Here is a 23,011-nt window from a genome sequence, read left to right on the forward strand (position 1 = left end):
GTAGCACCGTTGCGACGTACAACAATACAGAGGGTATTATTGTACAAAAGTAATAAATCGAGTGTGTATCTGTAACGAAGTTTGTATTGATGTAAAAGAATTTCCGATGATTTATTTACACTACTTGTGTTTCGAAAATACTGTTGTTCCACACAGACAGACTCTGACAAAGTCTGTCTGGAAATGTGGTTTGGGGAAGTTCGACGCGAGGTAATGCCATTCTGGAAACAGACGAGTAGAGTAGGGTTATGTATTGCTACAATAGGGATGATAACTAATAGCCGAATCAGCGACTTTTTATCAAACGTCAAAATTCTCGCTTAGTAAGGGGGCTAGTAGGAATACATAGATGTGACGTTATAAACATTTGACGTAATTTTTAGTTAATTCGATAATTTTTAATGGTTTTTCTTAGAAATAATTAATTTTTGAGATAGGCATATCCCAATTATAAACAGTGTCACCGCATGCTCAGATGAGGGACTATCCGCGCAGGACAAAAATGGATCACTAAACTGCATCAATGAACTAATAGTACAACGAAACACCGTAGTGACGAAAGATTTTGTCCTCCGCAGACTAAGTCATACATCTGCTCAGGCTCTTACTGATTGTTACTATACTAATCCTGAAAAAAAATCTGAAGCATTTTTAATATTACTCGATGGTAAGTTGTTTGATAGATCTTTCTTTTTATTTTGTTTATGATTGACATCAATAAGTGAATCGATTGATTCAAAGTATGAAATATTCCAAAACTTTACATCATTATCATGTGAACAAGACGCGATATATTGACCGTCATGGCTTATGTCAATGGCTTCTACTGGCAAACTATGTTGACCAACAATGCCCAGTTGACGCTGTGGAAACATATGCGCTGCGCGTAATATCCCATCTTCACCAGATGATACAACAATGTTTTGTGTTATAGGGATCATGCATTGTATTGAATGTTTTTGTCCAACATACTCATCACTGTGGAAACCGAACTCCTTCCAATTAAATAAGTAGAATTTGCCAACCGCAGATCCAACCAGCAATTTTGTCTCGGAGCGAAACAATCCCATACAAGTTAATTCCGTTTCATATTGTTCAGATCTTGAATATATTTTGCTGAAAGAAATAAAATCGATTAGATAATTATTGAAATAAGTATATTATGTGAGTAGATAGATCATAGTGTTTTTTAGTTTATTAAGCAAAATATTTGAAAATTATAACATTTAAAACACATTTTAATTTTAATAATATATGACGGCTAAAGAGTTTCAGAGCCATATTTAAAAAGCGTGACGTCAGCATTGCTGACGTCACTGTGTTCAGTATCTTCATCCATTATGAATGAAACCACAATACTCGTTTGAACTTTACTTTCATTGCAAATCTCGAGAGGTTCGAGCAGCACGACGTCTCAAGCAATAATGCTTCCTGAGACGTCGCCCGCCTGTATTTATACCAAAACATGCGTAATCACTCGCACACAATAACAATTCGTCATCACTTTCAATTGTTCACTATGATTAATGAACTTTACAAACTCTGAGGCTATTTTAGTACTTTGTTAACAAGGTAATATTTAACTTTTGATTGACTACGATTAACTATTAACGCCTTCGCGCCGACACGGCCATACTGACAGGCGGTGCGCGCTCTGCACCAGCCTGACGATTGATATTGATTCTGAAACAATTATTTTTCTTTTGAGATTGGTATCTGTGAGCATCAGATGATGCTTAGTTATGTTTTTAGTAAACCAGCACATCTTTTATGTTTCTGGTCTTTGGGTAATAAGTGAAAGATTTCACTTATTGTGGATATTTGTGGATGTGGATAAACAAGTGGATAGACTCGTGGATAATCTCGTGGATAAAACTCGTGGATAATCTCGTGGATAGTCTCGTGGATAGTCTCGTGGATAGTCTCGTGGATAGTCTCGTGGATAGTCTCGTGGATAGTCTCGTGGATAGTCTCGTGGATAGTCTCGTGGATAGTCTCGTGGATAGTCTCGTGGATAGTCTCGTGGATATTCTCGTGGATAGTCTCGTGGATAGTCTCGTGGATAAACTCGTGGATAGAACTCGTGGATCTCGTAGAGGATGGGGAAGGAGTAGTGTCATGCACAGGGTTTTGGATAATAAGTTTTTAGATTATGGTAGCACACCGTTTTTATTCTGTTGCCTGATCTTTGATTCAGTAGGTGGGGCACACATACGTTCCGACATTGTCTGCATCATCTGCATCATTTGCATGTAGAACTGAGGCGGAACCCCAACCAATAGACTGACAGTTTACTTCATTTCGAGGTTCGACGTCAAGGTTGTTTTGCTGCAGCAAATCTAATGATCGACCTGGTGGAATAGCGGTCGATCCCACTTCTGATGACGGCTAAAGAGTTTCAGAATCATATTTAAAAAGCGTGACGTCAGCATTGCTGACGTCACTGTGTTCAGTATCTTCATCCATTATGAATGAAACCACAATACTCGTTTGAACTTTACTTTCATTGCAAATCTCGAGAGGTTCGAGCAGCACGACGTCTCAAGCAATAATGCTTCCTGAGACGTCGCCCGCCTGTATTTATACCAAAACATGCGTAATCACTCGCACACAATAACAATTCGTCATCACTTTCAATTGTTCACTATGATTAATGAACTTTACAAACTCTGAGGCTATTTTAGTACTTTGTTAACAAGGTAATATTTAACTTTTGATTGACTACGATTAACTATTAACGCCTTCGCGCCGACATATAATATAAAGAATATTATTCAATCTCGGGCACGCACCTCTTACTTTTCGGAGTTATGTGCGTTTTAAGTAATAAAAAAAAATATTCAATGCCACTTGCTTTAACGGTGAAGGAAAACATCGTAAGGAATCCTGCATGCCTGAGGGTTCCCAATAATGTTCTCAAAGGTGTGTGAAGTCTGCCAATCCGCACTTGGCCAGAGTGGTAGACTATGGCCAGCACCCTTCTCACTCTAGGAGGAGACCCATGCTCTGTAGTGACTAGTGAGCCGGCTATGGGTTCTCATGATGATATTTTAATGTACAGAAATCGTCTAATGATTTTAAGTTTATTTCGTGGTAGTACCCGTTTTGTATATTAAAATAAAATAGAAATCGTCTAGTTTATTAAAAGTATAGTTTTTAAACATTAAAGAAAAGAGACTCTCCTAATTGTGACATAAATGAGGTAAAGTCGATGGTGATTGATGTACAGCTTTACACTTGCTATTGGCATTCGCAAGTTCTACAATTTGAGAGAATCACTAACACACAAACTAGAATAAAAAATATGTACCTTGCTTTTAAGTCTATTGATGTAAGCATTCCATCACCGCCAGTACACACAAGGTATTTTTGGGCTTCATTTGTAATCATGTCAGAAATATATTCTTCACCAATTTTTATAGTAAATATAGGATCTTGTCTTCTGAGATCCCACAATTTAACTGTACCACTTTCATCACCTGTTTTATACATTAATATATTATGATTTTCGTCATTAACGAGGCGTTCACACATCAACGTTTTCTGAATCTTTAGATTTTAGGACGAATTGTTTTTATTTTAGGTTGCTCTCATAATCTCAAATCCCTCAGACGGAATAGTGAAAAATTACAAAAATATTGATAAAGAATCGTTAATGACTGATGCATGTGTGAACGAGTCATAATACAGAATTAATACCAGGCTTGGTAAAACCAGTTTTTTAAAGAACAAAACATCTTGTTTTCTAAAAGTCTGTTAAAAAGTTGTGTAGGACTAAACTGTCGTATTCAAAAACTAAACAAATAATTTATAGGAATATTAAAAACCGAAGTGAGTGTCTGTCTGTTGTTATCTTTACATGGCTCAACAACTGAACTGATTTTGAGAAAAGGCACAGTGAAGACACTGCATTTCGGAGATGGACAGAAGCTACTTTTTATCTTAAAAAATCTAAGAGTTTCCATTGGACTTTTATTTTATATGTATCTAACTCGTCAACGCCAAGCAAGCTTCGATGTATGCTCCTCTATGAACATCAGAAAATTCATTAGACACTCATTTCTCAATTTTTTTCATTGTGCCAATTTGGTGCAAATGAGTTAATTCTGCGGGTAAATTAAAGTGATCATGCTTCTTGGGTTGTTTGATAAGGATCAGCTTTCACCATTTTACTTAGTATTCATCAGAATGTATCTTACGAGCCTAGTTGTCATCGTGGTTCATTCTTCAAATCGACCTTTCCATTACAAAAGCAATTTAACCACTATCCACCAAGATCTTCTTAATTATATGGTTGACATGGAACACATACTTACGTACCTGAAATAATTTTATTGCAGTCTAGAGGAAACAATTTGTATACAGGATCTTCATGTGCATTTTCAAAACATGTTTTCAGTTGTCCTGTCTCTACATCTGTACCCATGACTGCCTTATCCTGGAACATAATATTGAACGAATATAATTTTTTCTCAGTCTGGTACACTTTAATCCAATGTGAACTTACAGAATACGACAGATCGAAATGGCAATGCGCTAACCCGGTGTGGGCGAGCGCGGGTGACGTGCGGGTGTGCGGGACGTCCCCTCGCCTTATACCCTGATTGCCATCTCGATCTGTGACGGTTAACTTTAATGGACAAATCACAGGACAAAGGAATATTGGTTTTATATCATGCTAAAAGACAGCATAATACAAATAAATGTTGCAAAATAAGAGATACAACTAAAATACGTATGTTTTATTTGATGTGTATGCATGCCTGATCATGCATGGTTTATGACAGTTTTTATCTACATACTCCAAATTGACAGAAATTTTAATTCTGCATCCAACGATAATGACCATAGCTGGTCCTTATTGTTAAGTATGCGAAGTTCCCTTCAAATCCGCTCAGTAGTTTCAGTGTGAAACAGGCGCAGACAGAAAAAAAAACCTGTTTTGGACTCCTATACTTCCATAATAATATTATAAATGCAAAAGTGTCTGTGTCCTGCTAGTCTTTCACGCCCATCCGTTCAACCGATTTTGACGAAATTTGGTACAGAGATAGCTTGCATCCCCGGGAAAGACATAGGCTAGTTTTTATAAAGGAAATCAAAGAGTTTACAGTATTTTTAAAAACTTAAATCAACGCAGACAGAGTTGCTGGCATCATCTAGTTGATTATAAAGCTTCTTTCAACTAAAATTTTCAGTATAAGTATGGTATAGATTTCATTCATTTGATTCATTGGTGTGATATCTTTTCATTATAACTCTTCAAGCTCACAATATGATTACTATAAAAAAAAACTAACGGATACCCGGTGTGATTCTATGCTAAAAACCCTCTGAAATCATTTTCGCATTATTGACTTTCTAATGAAACCAGTTTGGGCAAATCGGTTGGATGGTTTCGAAGTCTATGACAACAGTAAAAACACTGTGTTTTATTTAGATCTACTGTTTAAACTGCAGAAAATACTGTACCTTTGCTGTAGTGAACATAGTAATACCATCATTGTCAAATTCTACATCTCTGCAGGCTTTAAGGTGTAATTCCAAAGTTTTACGCAAAATGGTCTCATCATTAGTATACTCATAAAGTAATACATCTCCTACTATATTTGCTATAGCTATTAAGTTCTTCACTGGATGGAAACAAATATCTACAATAAAATCTTCAGTTTTGATGCTTGGAGGATGGTCCCGAGGCTTGTTTTTCTCAGCTTTAATAGCTTTCACAACTTCATCTTCATCATCAGAGCTGTTTTGAATGTCTTCATTATTTTCATTTTCAACATCATCACTGCCTAAATAACAAAGTGCATTTTGTGATCATAAGTCTTTTGCCTATAATAAATCAACAAACTCTATATATAAAGATAAACTTAAAATATTGGGTAAGCCATGGAACTAGAATCGCTTACATAGCTTATTGGCTGAACATACTATTGTACATAGCTTATTTCTGACTCTTGGTAAATGAATAATATGGCAAAAATATCATATTAAATTTGAAGCTACCTTATCTAACGCCGCGTACTGTACTATGTAAACATTGCAATTTAAAATATTGTTTCGACTAATAAAGGAAGTGTTTTCCTTCCATACTATTACTTTACACTATGGAAATTTATAGCAGACCGACCGGTGGAAGACGAATCTATTTTTAATTGCCCGACGACGACTCAGTCGGACGGATCGCAAGGATTTAAGATTCGTTTAAATAATTGATTATGTTTTACAATAAGATCATACCATTAGAAAAAGCTTCTTGCTCCATTTCAGAATCCTCAATTTCACTGCCATCGTCACTACTATCATCTGAAGAGTCTTTATCAAAATCTCGAAAATCGAACGTCATTATGAATTTTAATTACGAAGTAATTAAAAGAATACAAAAATAATTCGTGAATTAATGAAAATACAAGACGATACAAAATGATACAAAATTTTTGCCTCCACAAGTTCGCTATCACAGATCAATCACTTATAAGTATAACTATGTGATTGCTAGGTACCGTAAAACGGGGTGAATAGGAACCGGGGTGTGAATAGGGACAAAACTGGGAATGAGATTTGAACGTAAAAATAATACCCAAAACAGCTTAGAATTTTGGTAGCATTGTTTTTCCCTATAGTAGAATATTTGATCTTTTATTTGGCATCACTGAACCAGAGACAAATTGACATTAAAATAACGAAAGCGTCATTGCAAAAACGTTGTTCAAAACACGCTAAGCCGTAGGCATAGATTATCTACTATATTACTAGAGATAGATGTGCGACTTAAGATTTCTTTTTCAAAGTTACGCGTGTGCTCACATCTAGAGGGCACTAATAGCGCGCTAGGCGTGCGAGAGCGCGAAAATTTAAATGCTATTTATAAAGTACTTTACTAGCATATTTTATATTTATGAACATGTTTTAAAAAAATATCAATAATTCCATTAACGTTTGTTTAAAACATGTTTAAAAATATATATTACAAGACTGACTCTTTAAGATACTAAATTATAAAACACTATACCTAGAAATAAAAAGGTTTTAAGGTTTTGTAAAGTATTTTATTTTCATAAATTCGGAACTAGGTACATAAAATACATACCCAAATTCAAGACCCACGAGATTGTGAAATAGGTAACGCTCAAATCCAAAATTTTTGGTTATTTACTTTTCATAACTTTCATATTACTACCACAACTGGTGTATTTCAACGATCTTCAAACTGGTGATTGCAAATTTGACAATTCGTAACTAGGTATATATTTCATCATCAGTCTTGCTTTCTAAATGTTGTCCTACTATCTCTTTTCATTGTTTAAATGGTTTCATAGAGAGGAGTAGCCAGGTTTTGGAAAGCCATGCAAACATCTGAAAAAATAGTAACATAAAATATGCATTAGTCTATACTTACTTATTGTACTTAATTAGTTGATAGTTGATACCTATAATATAAAAATAACTTAGTCAATAAAGTTCAAAATAAATGTTGTAAGTACACTTAATTACAAAACAAAAAAATTACAGAATTAGTAGTTAATAATCCACAGCAATATGATAAATGCAAAAGTGTGTCAACCTGTCTGTATGCTAGCTTTTTACAGTAAATTTGTGTAACCGTAGGTATATGATGAAAGTTAGTACAGAGATAGCTTGCATCCAGGTAAGGACATAGGCTTCTTTTGTCACGGAAAAATCAAACAGTTCCCATGGGATTCTCAAAAACCCTAAATCCACGTAGACAAAGTGGTGGTCACGCTATCTCTGTACCAAACAGATAATCTGTTTGGTACAGAGATAGCTTGCATCAGACGGTTGTAACTTGTAGGCCACTTTTATCCCGGAAAATTCGACTTCTCACGGGATTTCTAAAATAGTTTTTTCGAGCGGACGAAATCGCAGGAAGTATATACCTAGTATCATGATAAAATGTTGTAATGGTGCCTTAATGGTGCACAGAGTTTGACTCATTGAAGTAATTTTGAGTTAGATTACGAGTGAGCTGATTTTATACTTACCGAATTAGTCACATCCAGACACACATCGAGATCTCCGTGGCATTTTTCTGCACAAATATATTCACAGAAAAATCATTTCACAAAGCAAAAACAAGTCCGTAATCCGTAGCCGTGGTCAGTCGTTCAGGCATGAATCGAGTCCGTAAATCAATCCTTAGAATATAGTTATCGAGGTGGTGAAAGGAAATACAGACTATAGAGTCCTGTTATTAAAGCAGGGTCAGATAAATTTAACAGAAATATAAATATTTACTACAGCACACGAAAACATGAAAAGTTGGTTATAATCACAGAGGTTATAATTTATTAATGTCATTAAAATTACAGCAACGTGCCCGCCATCTGTTGACGTCTTTTGTAAACTGTTATCTATTTGTTTAGCCGTGCTCGCGCTTAGATGGCACCACAAACGAATTTCAATTTGCGATTTTTTAATGTTCTGGAGTTGCACCCCTATGGCCGTAGGTCTCAAAACTTTGTTTACTTTGACGCAGTACGAGAATAAAACAGTAGAAAAACTATTAGAAATCATTAAACATTTATCTAAGAGGCGTCACAAAAGCAGATTTGTCTAAATGTTACATATTTTTCTGTAAAAAAGAAAAAATTGGAAACCAAGTGGTTTTGGCTTTGCCATGGGGATTATAGGTACGGGAAAGGGGTGGATAGGAACGCTATACTTACTGAATTGGAACGAATCAAGGTTAAATAGGAACAGTAAGGTTTATATAGGGACAGGGCTGTCACTTTAAATATTTAATTAAATTGTTCAAAAAAATTCTTCCTTCTTGTGTAGTCGACTAGTAAAATTTAGTTAAATGGCATTTTACTGTTTAATATTGATAAATAAATAAATAAATAAAAATATTTTTTATTCAATTAAACTTTTACAAGTATAGGTAACTACACTACCTACTTGTAACAGTTTAATTAAATAAAAAATATTTTTATTTATTTATTTTTGAATCGTCAAACCACTGATTCGGAATGCCAGCAACCAGCAAGAAACTCGGCGGTTGCTTTTTTTTAAAGATTTGATACCTACTATGCCATGTATAATAACATTTGGTATGAAGATAACTATTAAGACATAGGCATCCGCTAAGAAAGTATTTTTGAAAACTCAACCCCTAAGGGGTTGAAATAGGGGTTTGAAATTTGTGTCGGACGAAGTCGCGAGCATAAGCTAGTTTTGTAATATTAGAGGATAGAGCTAACTTGTGTTTCACAACCCTAACCTTTTTTCCCTATTCACCCCTTTGCCATTCCGTTACACCCCGGATCAAGTATAAATAGGGACAGCATATATTTTGATTAAAATATACCAGTAATTTATCATTATTTTATATTTTTTGGATGTTTCCTTAGAATTCTTACAACCGGAGATGCTTACAAACAGTTAAAGCATCATAATTTGTACCAAAACATCCGTAAATTTCAATGCGAAGTTAGATTTCGTACCTATTCACCCCGTTTTACGGTACTTTCGCTATCAACAAAAAAATTATGACCACAGAACTCAGAATTTTAGTACATGGACCTATGATGGACCTAGATTCTAGGTCCAGTGGTTTTGCCAAGTCAGTTTTTTTTTTAAATATTTTTTTGTTTTTTGTTAAAGATTGGAACCCACTGAAACCTCTATGAAACGTCGACTACATATTCTTTGGTATTGTTTCCAACCCAACATTGTGTAGGCTCAAAAAGGCTAGAACCCAGAGCCGTAAAACCAGTAAAAAAAATCAACATTCCACGCGGTCATGATTTACCTATATAGTAATTAGATAGGTACCGTAAAACGGGGTGAATAGGAACCGGGGTGTGAATAGGGACAAAACTGGGAATGAGATTTGAACGTAAAAATAATACCCAAAACAGTTTAGAATTTTGGTAGCATTGTTTTACCCTATAGTAGAATATTTGATCTTTTATTTGGCATCACTGAACCAGAGACAAATTGATATTAAAATAACGAAAGCGTCATTGCAAAAACGTTGTTCAAAACACGCTAAGCCGTAGGTCTCAAAACTTTGTTTACTTTGACGCAGTACGAGAATAAAACAGTAGAAAAACTATTAGAAATCATTAAACATTTATCTAAGAGGCGTCACAAAAGCAGATTTGTCTAAATGTTACATATTTTTCTGTAAAAAAGAAAAAATTGGAAACCAAGTGTTTTTGGCTTTGCCATGGGGATTATAGGTACGGGAAAGGGGTGGATAGGAACGCTATACTTACTGAATTGGAACGAATCAAGGTTAAATAGGAACAGTAAGGTTTATATAGGGACAGGGCTGTCACTTTAAATATTTAATTAAATTGTTCAAAAAAATTCTTCCTTCTTGTGTAGTCGACTAGTAAAATTTAGTTAAATGGCATTTTACTGTTTAATATTGATAAATAAATAAATAAATAAAAATATTTTTTATTCAATTAAACTTTTACAAGTATAGGTAACTACACTACCTACTTGTAACAGTTTAATTAAATAAAAAATATTTTTATTTATTTATTTTTGAATCGTCAAACCACTGATTCGGAATGCCAGCAACCAGCAAGAAACTCGGCGGATGCTTTTTTTTAAAGAGTTGATACCTACTATGCCATGTATAATAACATTTGGTATGAAGATAACTACTAAGACATAGGCATCCGCTAAGAAAGGATTTTTGAAAACTCAACCCCTAAGGGGTTGAAATAGGGGTTTGAAATTTGTGTCGGACGAAGTCGCGAGCATAAGCTAGTTTTGTAATATTAGAGGATAGAGCTAACTTGTGTTTGACAACCCTAACCTTTTTTCCCTATTCACCCCTTTGCCATTCCGTTACACCCCGGATCAAGTATAAATAGGGACAGCATATATTTTGATTAAAATATACCAGTAATTTATCATTATTTTATATTTTTTGGATGTTTCCTTAGAATTCTTACAACCGGAGATGCTTACAAACAGTTAAAGCATCATAATTTGTACCAAAACATCCGTAAATTTCAATGCGAAGTTAGATTTCGTACCTATTCACCCCGTTTTACGGTACCTACCTAAGGCTAGCTCATAGGTAGATAATCTATGCTCATAGGGGTGCAACTCCAGAACATTAAAAAATCGCAAATTGAAATTCGCTTGTGGTGCCATCTAAGCGCGAGCACGGCTAAACAAATAGATAACAGTTAATAAAAGACGTAAATAGATGGCGGGCACATTGTTGTAATTTTAAATTACAAACATTTGACAGCCACAGTCACCGTCAGTGGTGCCAGATTGGGCGAATTACCGCCATTTAGGCTAAAAAGCATGTTAAAAAATGATCCTGGGAAAAGTGGCAAAAGTCAAATGATAAAATTATTAGTTGATCAGAGTACAAGTTTTGATTTTTTAACATGTGATACACACAAAGTCAATTTGAAAAATTATATAATAAATTTTGTGATCAAATTGATTATTCACAGCTGGTGCAATAATGTAAATAAAATTTTAAAAGGTAAAAATTCAGATACTGAAAATGATAGCATAAAAATTCAGGCGTTGAGATATTATCAAACACATAAAGGCAAATAATCTATTTTATGCAATCTAATGAAATCAGTAGTTGAATTACAGACTTCGTTTGATAAAACTAGCTTATGCTCGCGACTTCGTCCGCGTGGACTTCACAAATTTTAACCCCCTATTTCACCCCCTTAGGGGTTGAATTTTAAAAAACCCTTTCTTAGCGGATGCCTACTTCATAATAACTATCTGCATGCCAAATTTCAGCCCGATCCGTCCAGTAATTTGAGCTGTGCGATGATAGGTCAGTCAGTCAGTCAACCGAAAATGTTATTTGAATATTAATTATTTCACAATCTTGTGGGTCTTGAATTTGGTTATGTATTTTATAGTGTTTACATACACTTCGTATTGTTTTTTATTCTATTGTATTTTATGTATCTACCTAGTTACGAATTTATGATAATAAATATTTACAAAACCTTAAAACCTTTTTCTTTCTATAATATAGTTACAATTAAGTAGCTCAAAGAGTCATAGTCTTGTAATATATATTTTTAAACATGTTTTAAACAAACGTTAATGGAATTATTAATGTTTGTTTAAAACGTGTTCCAAAAATATAAAATATTCTAGTAAAGTACATTTAAATAGCATTTAAATTTTCGCGCTCTCGCACGCCTAGCGCGCTTTTAGTGCCCTCTAGATGTGAGCACACGCGTAACTTTGAAAAAGAAATCTAGAGTCGCACATCTATTTCTAGTAATATAGTAGATAATCTATGGGCTAGCTTTAAGTTTTATTGTAATATTTAAAAAAAAAACATTGTGTTTTTTTTACCTCAGAACAAGGCCCAGGTGATCTGTGGACTAACCATGACATGTTCCTCGTTGATCCGAATTACACATCAATGGTCTGTGAATATTATTCGGTGCTAGCAGGTGCTAGTCACAGGTGCTCCGTGCTAGTATCTAGTATATAGTCGGTGGTATATAGTGATCTGTGTCCGATGAGGCCTTAAAGGACTGTTATCCAGGGCCGTAAAATAAATAAAATAAAAAATGTTTCCGATGGTCCGAAATCCGAATTCCGACCATCCGACCAGTATATATAATGTACTCTGTGCATCCGACTTCTTCACCGTGATTGACCGTGATCAATATTCAATGTACTCTGTGACCGTGATTTTCGTTCGTTGTTCGTTTAGTTGAGAGACCATAGAGTAGTGAGAGACTACCTGTGGAGACTACACCGATTCGTTTATAATACTAAATCTATTAAAATTTCAAATACCTACATAATTGAAATTTGTACTAAAATAAACCGTTTATATACTTACTAATTTCCTACTTTAGTGATAGGCACAGCTAGAAGTGGGTGCGTTTAATAATACCAACTTTGATAACATTCAGGGAACCTATAATGTTCTGAATGACGTAGATTTTTGTGAAGTGTAGGTACCTGCAGAAGAATACGCTAATGGTCTTCATAAACACAGTTTCAAGAAATCAAAGTAAGCGATAATAACTATATATTATTTAAGTATTTAATAAGGATAAATCTTTTAAGTTCTATGAAATCCATGTCTTCTGGTATACCCTCATTATATTATAAGCCCATGGTTGTCCATAGAATATTTCTAGTTTACCAATTTATTTTTATACATACTCAGGTAATACTAATAATGTTAGGTAAATACAAAGCTTTGTCTTAAATACTGACTGACTGACTGACTGATCTATCAACGCACAGCTCAAACTACTGGACAGATCGGGCTGAAATTTGGCATGCAGATAGCTATTATGACAAGCATGCGCTAAGAAAGGATTTTTATAAATTCAACCCCTAAGGGGGTGAAATTGGGGTTTGAAATTTGTGTAGTCCATGTGGACGAAGTCGCGAGAAGCTAGTATTACATATAAAATTCAAGCAGGTTGTTTAGTTTTTAATATGTACATATATCCTAATATATTAGGTATGTAGTCAACCTGTGTATGTAACTAGTTGACCCACCTCAGCTTCATCCAGGTAGTCTTACCTATTCTATTCTAGACTAGCTGATGCCCGTAACTTCGTACGCATAGATTTAGGTTGTTAACGTTGTTAAAAATCCCATGGACGCTCCTTGATTTTCCGGAATAAAGCTTGCTAGAATAGCTTATCTCACTCTCCAGGTCTTTCACTATATCCATGCAAAAATCACGTCGATCTGTGGCACCCGTCGCGCCTCTCTACCTGCCTTCTTCACTCCTGTCCCACTGGCAAGTTAGGTAGGTTCATACCGATATCAAATCCCAATGCAAATAGGAATGTTAGCAGGATTTTGGAGCCTTTCGTTCCTTTTTCTAACCAACTTAGGCCAATTTCTAAATTACCACGATTTAGGAATGCAATTCTTTACAGCATCAAAGTTGAGCAGTTGGGTCCTCGAGTTTAATGATAAAGTCTTTACTTGGTAGGTGCCTCCAATATTAATTTATAATCGACAGTTACTAAATCCCATCAGTTTTGGTGGTCAGGTTCCCTGCAGCATCAGGATTGACTAGTTGGAATCCAAATTTTTTATGAGACAATGTCATAAAGTTTCCCTATTGATTAAAAAAAAATTATACAAATCAGTTTAGAAATCTCGGGGATACATAGGTAAAAAAACACAACTCCTTTTTGAAAGTTGGTTAAAAAAGTAACCTATGCTACTCCTTGGTTAATCCTCTACTTATCTGCGAAAGTCCCGTCGAAATAGGATCAGCCATTCAGAAGATTAGCCCGTTCGAATTAAATTTATTTATTAGTACAGATATAGATAGATGGATAAATATGAAATTCCTATATTATGCATATTATTGGGAATGACTAAGTAGGCACCTACTTCATGGCAAATGATAAGCCATGAAGTTGGTAAAAAGTCTTGAGTATTTAAGGCCATTAAAAACTGACCAAGTGCAAGCTATACACGCCCACCGAGGGTTCCGTACTACAGCCCTATTTCTTCGACATTTTGCACGATGAATAAAAAAACCGGCCAACGAGGGTTCCATACTACTGTCGTATTTTTTCGACATTTTGCACGATAATTCAAAAACTATGATGCATAAAAATAAATTAAAATCTGTTTTAGAATGCACAGGTGAAGACCTTTCATATGATACCCCATTTGATATAGTTATCTCACTTCAAAAGTTGAAAATACTAATTCATGACCACAATTTAATTTTTTTGTGTGATGTAACCAGAAATTCACAGTTTTCAGATTTGTCCCCGAATATCAGCTATAATACCTACCTACCTGCCAAATTTCATGATTCCAGGTCCACGGGAAGTACCCTGTAGGTTTCTTGACAGACAGACAGACAGACAGACAGACAGACAGACAACAAAGTGATCCTATAAGGGTTCTGTTTTTCCTTTTGAGGTACGGAACCCTAAAAATCATCCCCACTTTACATGTAGGGGAGCTACCCTAAAAAAAATTATTTATCAACATTTTGTTACACCATTTTGTCGGCGTGATTACTATTTATACACATGCCAAATTACAGATTTCTAGCACTAGTAGTCTCTGAGATTAACCGAGGACGGACGGACAGACGGACGGACATGGCGAAACTATAAGGGTTCCTTGTTTACTACGGAACCCTAAAATGGGCAAAAAATTATCGTTTGTTGTATGGGGGCCCCCTTAAATATTTATTTCATTCTGTTTTTAGTATTTGTTGTTATACATATAACTTAAATTATTAAATTATATAAATGTATAAATTAAATTATTAATCCAAGCGCAATAGGCTACTTGACAATTTTTTTAAGTTGGTCTTAAATGGTTAATATTTGTCCTATTATATCAAAAAAATTAACACTATATTTTTTTGCGCCCTAAAAACCGTAAAACTTTAATTTAAAAAAATATTTTTCTTAGACAGGTGAAAACACTGTCGGCCATGTTTGGCCGATAGATTATCTGTGCTCTGACGTCATGCATTAGTTATATCGCATAGCTCTAGGTGAAGCACTGACTCTATATCGCATAGCCCTAAGTGGAGCGCTGACTCTACGATATTGCTAGAGGCACGAGTGGCAGCGTCAGCTATTGCGACATGGCGACCCAAATTGGAGTTTTCTTTAATTATTGTAAACGTCCAAAAAGGCATTCTGATTCTTTTGTTACATCGCGTAGCATTAAATCCAAAACTTAGTATTGTAAATTAGTTTTAATCTTATTTTAATAAAGTAATTATAAGTAATAGTTTTTTTTGGGCCCTCCGGCTGTGTCTTCCTTCACTGGCGCAGTCGGTAGGATACTCAAGAAGAAGTAGTCATCGCGACAACTCTCAAGAAGTTCCTACATTCAAAGAACCTAGAAGCACAAGCCGAGGTGAATCCAGACATCGATTCAAGCCCAGAAGAAATGTTTATGTAAGTACATAGAACTAGCCTGTGTCCTTACTCCCCCTATTTTTAAGCTTCCACGATTTTCCATCCTAGGGAATCAAACCCAAGAGGGCCTGCATCGAGTAGGACCTCTCGTAGATTTAATTTAGATATAGGTAGAAAGTTAGAAACGATCAGGGAAGCCACCATGGCAAGCCACGATCCAGATACTATCCTTAAGGCCGTACGCGTGGTCCCCGAATTCGACGGGAACCCACACGTTTTACCTAGATTCATAAGTATTTGCGACCAGCTAGTAGGTCACTACATAGGGACCGAACCCGGGTCGGAACTCACTAATTTAAGTTTAATTAATTGTATTCTCAATAAAATCACCGGTCCAGCGGCGCGGTTCATAAACTCGAACGGAATAGCGGAGAACTGGGCAGGGATTAGGACAGCCCTAATTAATAACTTTTCGGATCAGCGCGACGAGACCGCGCTTTACAATGATCTGGCCCTGGCGACACAAGGGAACAGTACCCCACAGGAGTACTACGAAAGGTGCCAAACACTATTCAGCACCATCATGACTTACGTAGTACTTCATGAGGCACTTCCCTCAACGGTAGAGGCAAAACGCGCCCTTTATAGGAAACTGGCTATGCAGGCGTATGTACGCGGACTAAAAGAGCCTCTCGGCTCCCGGATTCGCTGCATGCGACCCGACAGTATCGAAAAAGCCCTGGAATATGTACAAGAAGAGTTGAATGCTACGTACATGCAAAGTAGGAATGAATCATTTAACGATAGGAAACACGCGGCACCGAAACCCATTACCGCGAACCCGATGGTGTTCCCACCACCGATACCAAAAGCATTCCACTCTTCTCCGTTTGTGCCTCCAATACAAAAGCAGGTTCCCCCGCAGCCACATCAGCAGCAACCTCTGCCTTGGAGACACGACCAGGTAGGTCGACCGAATCAGCATCAGCCGACCCGCACGCAACAAATGTTCCGTGCGCCGCCTCCCAATTATAACCCTAAAAGTAATTTATTTAGACTTCCCCCTAGGAATCAGAATCAGTCCCAAGTGCCCATGAGTGGAGTTGTTAACTATACACCAAAGCAACTACCACCCACGAACTTTAATAACCGTGGATTCGCACCATATCCCCGCGAAACGAACGTCCATGAATTTAACTTCCACGAAAACTACTACGACTATCCTGAATACTATTACGACCCAGGACTGGACGACTATTACCTTACATATTATACCGACTATCCCGAAACCGACTGTGACGTGACTAACGAGCCCTCAGACGTAGAACCCGACAGAAAACCTACGACCTGTGAATCCCAATCGGATTTTCCGAAAGTCTCAACGTTAAAAAGACCAAAATAGAGGTAAACATCCAAACACAGAGGCAGCTTCCATACATCCAAATTAATAACCCCCCGATTAAATTACTCATCGACACAGGAGCTAACCAATCCTTTATTAGCCCAGAAGCTGTAGCCTTATACTTTCCCCACATTTCACCAGAGTATGACCCATTCGAAGTAACTAATGTACATGCGACGACTCGTAACAACTATTCTATTACAATACCGACTTTTACAGAGTTCAACGACATGACCGATATGAAATTCTTTATATACAAATTCCATAATTACTTTGACGGACTCATAGGGTTAGATCTACTCGAACAATGGGAAGCTAAAATAGACCTTAAAGACAGACTATTATACACAGCAAATGCCGTAAACCCGATCGAAATGTATAACTCGCGCAATTTAAATTATTACGAAGACGTAATACCTGCGAACTCATCAAAACTACTCAGGTTACCTATTAATAGTCAAGACGGCGATGTTTTAATTCCCGAGCAGGTAATATCAAATTGCATCATACATAGTTGCCTTACAGCTGTTAAAAACAATCGAGGAATTATTGAGGTCTTTAACCCGACTCCACATGACGTTATTTTCTCCATGGATAGGACGATTAGTTCCGAAATTTACAACCTAGAAAGTTTTCAAAAAATTAATTTATCATCCCGTGCGAAAGAAGTATTATCGCGACTTCGTACAGAGCATTTGAACCCCGAGGAACGTGCAAATTTAGAGATCCTATGTTCAAGGTACGCGGATATATTTTATATCGAAGGGGAAGCGTTAACATTCACCAATAAGATTAAGCATCGCATTAGGACGAGTGACGAAATCCCAGTACATGGTAAAAACTACCGATATCCCTTTGTTCATAGACAGGAGGTTAGGGATCAGATTAAAAAGATGTTAGAGCAGGGAATAATAAGACCCTCGGAATCCGCATGGAGTTCACCTATTTGGGTCGTCCCCAAAAAGGCAGACGCCTCCGGTAAAAGAAAATGGCGGCTAGTTGTGGATTTTAGGAAGTTAAATGAAAAGACCTTAGACGATAAATACCCTATCCCGAACATTACGGATGTTCTCGATAAACTCGGTAACTGTCAATACTTCACCACTTTGGACCTTGCTAGTGGGTTTTATCAAGTAGAGATGCACCCCGAGGATATCCCTAAAACCGCGTTCAATGTTGAACACGGACACTACGAATTTTTACGCATGCCTATGGGATTGAAAAACTCACCATCGACTTTCCAGCGCGTAATGGATAACGTTCTTAAGGAATTACAGAATACCGTGTGCTTAGTTTATCTCGACGATATAATCGTTTTTAGTACATCCTTGCAGGAACACTTAGTTAACTTAGAAAAGGTATTTAAAAAATTGAGGGAATCCAATTTCAAGATCCAGATGGATAAATCAGAATTCTTAAAATTAGAAACAGCTTATCTAGGCCATGTTATCTCTAGGGAAGGTATTAAACCTAACCCCGACAAAATTCGAGTTATAGAGCACTACCCAATCCCGAAAACTACTAAGGAGATAAAACAATTTTTAGGTCTATTAGGGTACTATCGCAAGTTTATTCCTGACTTTGCTCGACTGACTAAGCCCCTCACGCAATGTTTAAAAAAAGGAAATAAAATTACCATGAACTCTGAGTATATTAATTGTTTCGAAAAGTGTAAGAATCTTTTAACTAATGATCCCATATTACAATACCCAGACTTTAATAAAGACTTTATCCTCACTACTGACGCATCTAACGTTGCTATCGGTGCCATACTATCCCAAGGTCCCGTAGGTTCTGACAAGCCCATTTGTTACGCCTCAAGGACTCTGAACGAATCCGAACTAAATTATAGCACCATCGAGAAAGAATTGTTAGCCATCGTATGGGCAACAAAGTACTTCCGTCCGTATTTATTTGGTCGAAAATTTAAAATCATAACCGACCATAAACCCCTACAGTGGGTTATGAGCATGAAGGAACCCAACGCACGACTAACCCGTTGGAAGCTCAAATTAAGTGAGTACAATTTTACTGTTGTGTATAAAAAGGGTACAGCAAACACCAATGCCGATGCCTTGTCGCGAATACAAATCCATAACGAGGAGTTTAGCTCTCTTATAGCAAATCCTTCGGTGGACCATATTTCAATAGGTTCATCCACAGAAACTACTCATACTAGTATGAAGAACTCAATCCTAGAGATACCCATAACTGACGAACCATTCAACAAATTCCACAGACATTTGACAGTCGTAGGCGACAACACCCGCATAGGCAACCCTTCTGTAAGCCAGCAGAAATTAGCTCCACGGTATATCCAGGATAAAGTCCTAGCCGACCTTCCAATCCATATCTATACATCTAAAAAGAAAAACCTAATCGCAAAACATAGACTCAAACGAGTTCCTAAGAGTCACAAATTGTTACAAGACACTTATTTCTACTGGCATCCCAATGACCCTCCTGACAGTTCAAGCAACAGTTACTCAGACAGTACGACTTGAAAGCTTGGAAAATGGACATGGACTACTAGGTACCGTTTAAACTTGGACTAACGAGACTAGTAATACACTATCATTCATTTTTACAATATATCTGACTCGACCATATTGATAACAAGGTTTCAAGTTTACAGATCCAATTACCCGACTTTAAAAGATCCTTGGAAAATGACACCTTCGCTTTATATGAATTAAAAATCGATTATCTTTACGGCAAGCTAGACAATGTGTCGATCCAGCTAGAAACCTTAGAGCCAAATCGTTCAGAGCGAGGTCTCATAGACGGATTAGGGTCGTTAATAAAAAGCATCTCGGGTAACACAGATTATACAGACGCAATTAAGTATAACAATGCTATTAAACTCTCTAGATTTTATTAGAGCTTTTAACACTCATCATTCGACTGTAAGTATAGATAAGATGGTAGACAAGCTTAGGATCATTTATAACAGGGAACATGTTATAGAACTAGAGCTTAGGCAATATTATAGTTTTAATTTTCCAATAGTATCAGTAGAGTCCTTTGATTTATATAGGCTAGCTGTATTCCCAAATAGGAACAGGCAGGCTCTCTTTCCGCCCTTTCCCTACATCCTATCCAACAGGCATTTGTTCTTGTACATAGAGGCTGAATGCCCGAAGTACAACAATCAATGGTACCTCTGCGAAAAGAAGAGTCATAAGCTTCGAACATCATCGGACTGCATCCAGAAATTACTTCAAAACCAAACTACAAACCTTAACTGCGGTATAACCACTACAACCCTCTTTCAAGAAGCCATAGTAGAACTAGATGGACGACACTATATCCTATCTTTTCCACGCCCTACGCAAGTTCACACCTTATGCAACAAAGAAGACTTCATCATGCCAAGAGGAATCTTCTTCAAATTATCACACGACGATACCATTCTACGTCACACTATCAAGTACACTCGCACTCACTAGTGGCATCATAATTTTCCGCCGATGTAAAACCACATCTGGAGTCAAGACTGGAGTGAAACCCAATCTGGAAAAGGATCACCAAGAAGATGGAGACCCCGGCAGACTTCAGGAGCAGCTTCCAGCAACATTTTGTCACAGTTTTCCCAAATAGTTGCTGATCTCAGGGTGGAGGAGTTATATCGCATAGCTCTAGGTGAAGCGCTGACTCTATATCGCATAGCCCTAAGTGGAGCGCTGACTCTACGATATTGCTAGAGGCACGAGTGGCAGCGTCAGCTATTGCGACATGGCGACCCAAATTGGAGTTTTCTTTAATTATTGTAAACGTCCAAAAAGGCATTCTGATTCTTTTGTTACATCGCGTAGCATTAAATCCAAAACTTAGTATTGTAAATTAGTTTTAATCTTATTTTAATAAAGTAATTATAAGTAATAGTTTTTTTTGGGCCCTCCGGCTGTGTCTTCCTTCACTCATTTGTAAACAACAGCATAACCACAGAGTACATTATATATACTGAGCATAACCTACCAAAGTTTAATAAACATGACTTCTATACTAGTTTACATGAAAAATATAGTAATTATCGTTATTGTATCATCCGAGAATGTAAAAAACGCATCGATAAAGACCACAGGAAAGTTGTGGATTAGAGTGCCCAGTGAAATAAATATACGTAACACGCAAAGACTTGCTTAAAGGGATCCTATATGACTAACGACTTCAACCCAAATTTATTTTTGCAAAGATCACTTTGTTGTAAGTCTTACTTAATAACTTATTAAATTTATAAAGAGAAAACGATATTTTTTTACGTTTACTATGAGTTTTTAGAAATATATAAAAACTAGCTTATGCTCGTGACTTCGCCCGCGTGGACTTCATAAATTTCAAACCTCCATTTAACCCACTCAGGTGGAATTTCAAAAAATCCTTTCCTAGTGGATATACCTTCTCTTTACCTACAAAGAACACACTCACCAAATTTCATGTATCTAGGACCAGCTGTTTAGATGTTTAGGCTGTGCGTTGATATATAAGTTAGTCAGGACTCTAAATTTTATATATATGGATACTACGTTAGTCCCTGCGTGACATAGGAATGACATTTCTTTGTTTACATATTTAATGACGTCACATCATGGCTGACAGCGTTTTCTGCGTTTCAAATAAAAATAAAAATTTTATTTTTTTAAATTGGATTTATATATCCATCCTGCGTTTTTAATCATTGTTATTGATATATTTCGTTGTTTTAAGCAAAATACTATAATAAATAATCATATAGTCAAGTAGCCTATTATTAATTAGTTTTATTAAATGCCTAAGATTACCTACTTTTATCATTAACCGTAGAATTATATACCTACGTCATCTGTTGTTTATATTTCACTACCGCGTTGACGTCAACAGAATTTGAACTTCCCGTTGACCTAGAATCATGAAATTTGGCAGGTAGGTAGATCTTATAGCTGACATTTGGGGAAAAATCTGAAAACCATGAATTTAGGGTTACATCACACAAAAAAATTAAATTGTGGTCATGAATTAGTATTTTCAACTTTTGAAGTGAGATAACTATATCAAATGGGGTATCATATGAAAGGTCTTCACCTGTACATTCTAAAACAGATTTTTATTTATTTTTATCCATCATAGTTTTTGAATTATCGTGCAAAATGTCGAAAAAATACGACTGTAGTACGGAACCCTCATTGCGCGAGCCTGACTCGCACTTGTCCGGTTTTTTTTTCTCGTCTACTACCCCATAGTGTGGGGTATCGTTGAAAGTCTTTTAAAAATACTGTGGCGGTAACATCATCTTTCGATTTATAGGTCCGTTTGTAAAATATGATGTTTTTAATTGCTAATTTGATTGTGACTACGGAACCCTACACTGCGCGTGGCCCGCCACGCACTTGGCCGGTGTTTTATAGATAATGGTATGGAACCATTCGTGCGCGAGTCTGACTCGCACTTGACCGGTTTTTTTTTGATATCACGCTTATATTTAAGAGCCTCGATAGCTCAACGGCTAAAGGAGTGGACTGAAAACCGAAAGGTCGCCGGGTTCAAATCCCACCCGTTGCACTATTTAATTGTCGTACCTACTCCTAGCAGCTTTACGCTTGATTGGAGGGGAAAGGGGAATATTAGTCAGCAATTGACTTGGCTAATATTCTTAATTTTTTTTAAAATTACAAACTGCTCAAGTTGCGCTGGGCTCGTTCGTCTCGCCGTCGCGTCGCGTCGTCGCTCGTTCGCACGCCGCCGCGGCGGCGTGCGAACGCG

At 36.6% G+C, this 23,011-nt stretch overlaps 2 protein-coding genes across 3 annotated transcripts in view; one reads left to right on the plus strand and one right to left on the minus strand.

Moving 5' to 3' along the window:
• On the minus strand, nucleotides 1-6,621 carry LOC117986033 (WD repeat-containing protein 55 homolog). 2 transcript variants are annotated; one of them, XM_069501534.1, is made up of 6 exons: nucleotides 6,244-6,621; nucleotides 5,473-5,795; nucleotides 4,321-4,438; nucleotides 3,311-3,479; nucleotides 973-1,116; nucleotides 1-221 (listed from the first exon to the last, which is right to left on the minus strand). In XM_069501534.1, exons 1-6 carry the CDS (start codon nucleotides 6,347-6,349, stop codon nucleotides 116-118), a joined length of 966 nt encoding a protein of 321 aa, XP_069357635.1. In that variant the 5' UTR covers nucleotides 6,350-6,621; the 3' UTR covers nucleotides 1-115. The 2 variants fall into 2 exon arrangements, with proteins under 2 accessions (XP_069357635.1, XP_069357625.1); XM_069501524.1 differs by having other exon boundaries at nucleotides 1-1,116; nucleotides 6,244-6,615.
• A 6,051-nt stretch (nucleotides 6,622-12,672) lies between these two features.
• tim (timeless) overlaps nucleotides 12,673-23,011 on the plus strand; it is a 29,330-nt gene continuing 18,991 nt past the window's right edge. Inside the window, exon 1 of the mRNA XM_034972834.2 lies at nucleotides 12,673-13,009. The gene's annotated coding sequence lies outside the window, so the exon portion shown is untranslated. The remainder of the gene's footprint in view (nucleotides 13,010-23,011) is intronic.

The sequence above is a fragment of the Maniola hyperantus genome, chromosome 1 (assembly GCF_902806685.2).
Source record: "Maniola hyperantus chromosome 1, iAphHyp1.2, whole genome shotgun sequence".
Lineage (NCBI taxonomy): Eukaryota > Metazoa > Arthropoda > Insecta > Lepidoptera > Nymphalidae > Maniola > Maniola hyperantus.

Excerpts from the sequence above, each read along its gene's own strand:
- LOC117986033 (XM_069501524.1), bottom strand. The coding sequence starts at position 6,349 with ATGACGTTCGATTTTCGAGATTTTGATAAAGACTCTTCAGATGATAGT. Across the intron at positions 5,796-6,243 it reads GCAAGAAGCTTTTTCTAATG|GCAGTGATGATGTTGAAAAT; the intron begins GTATGATCTTAT and ends TTTGTTATTTAG. Across the intron at positions 3,480-4,320 it reads CTGCAATAAAATTATTTCAG|GTGATGAAAGTGGTACAGTT; the intron begins GTACGTAAGTAT and ends TGTATAAAACAG.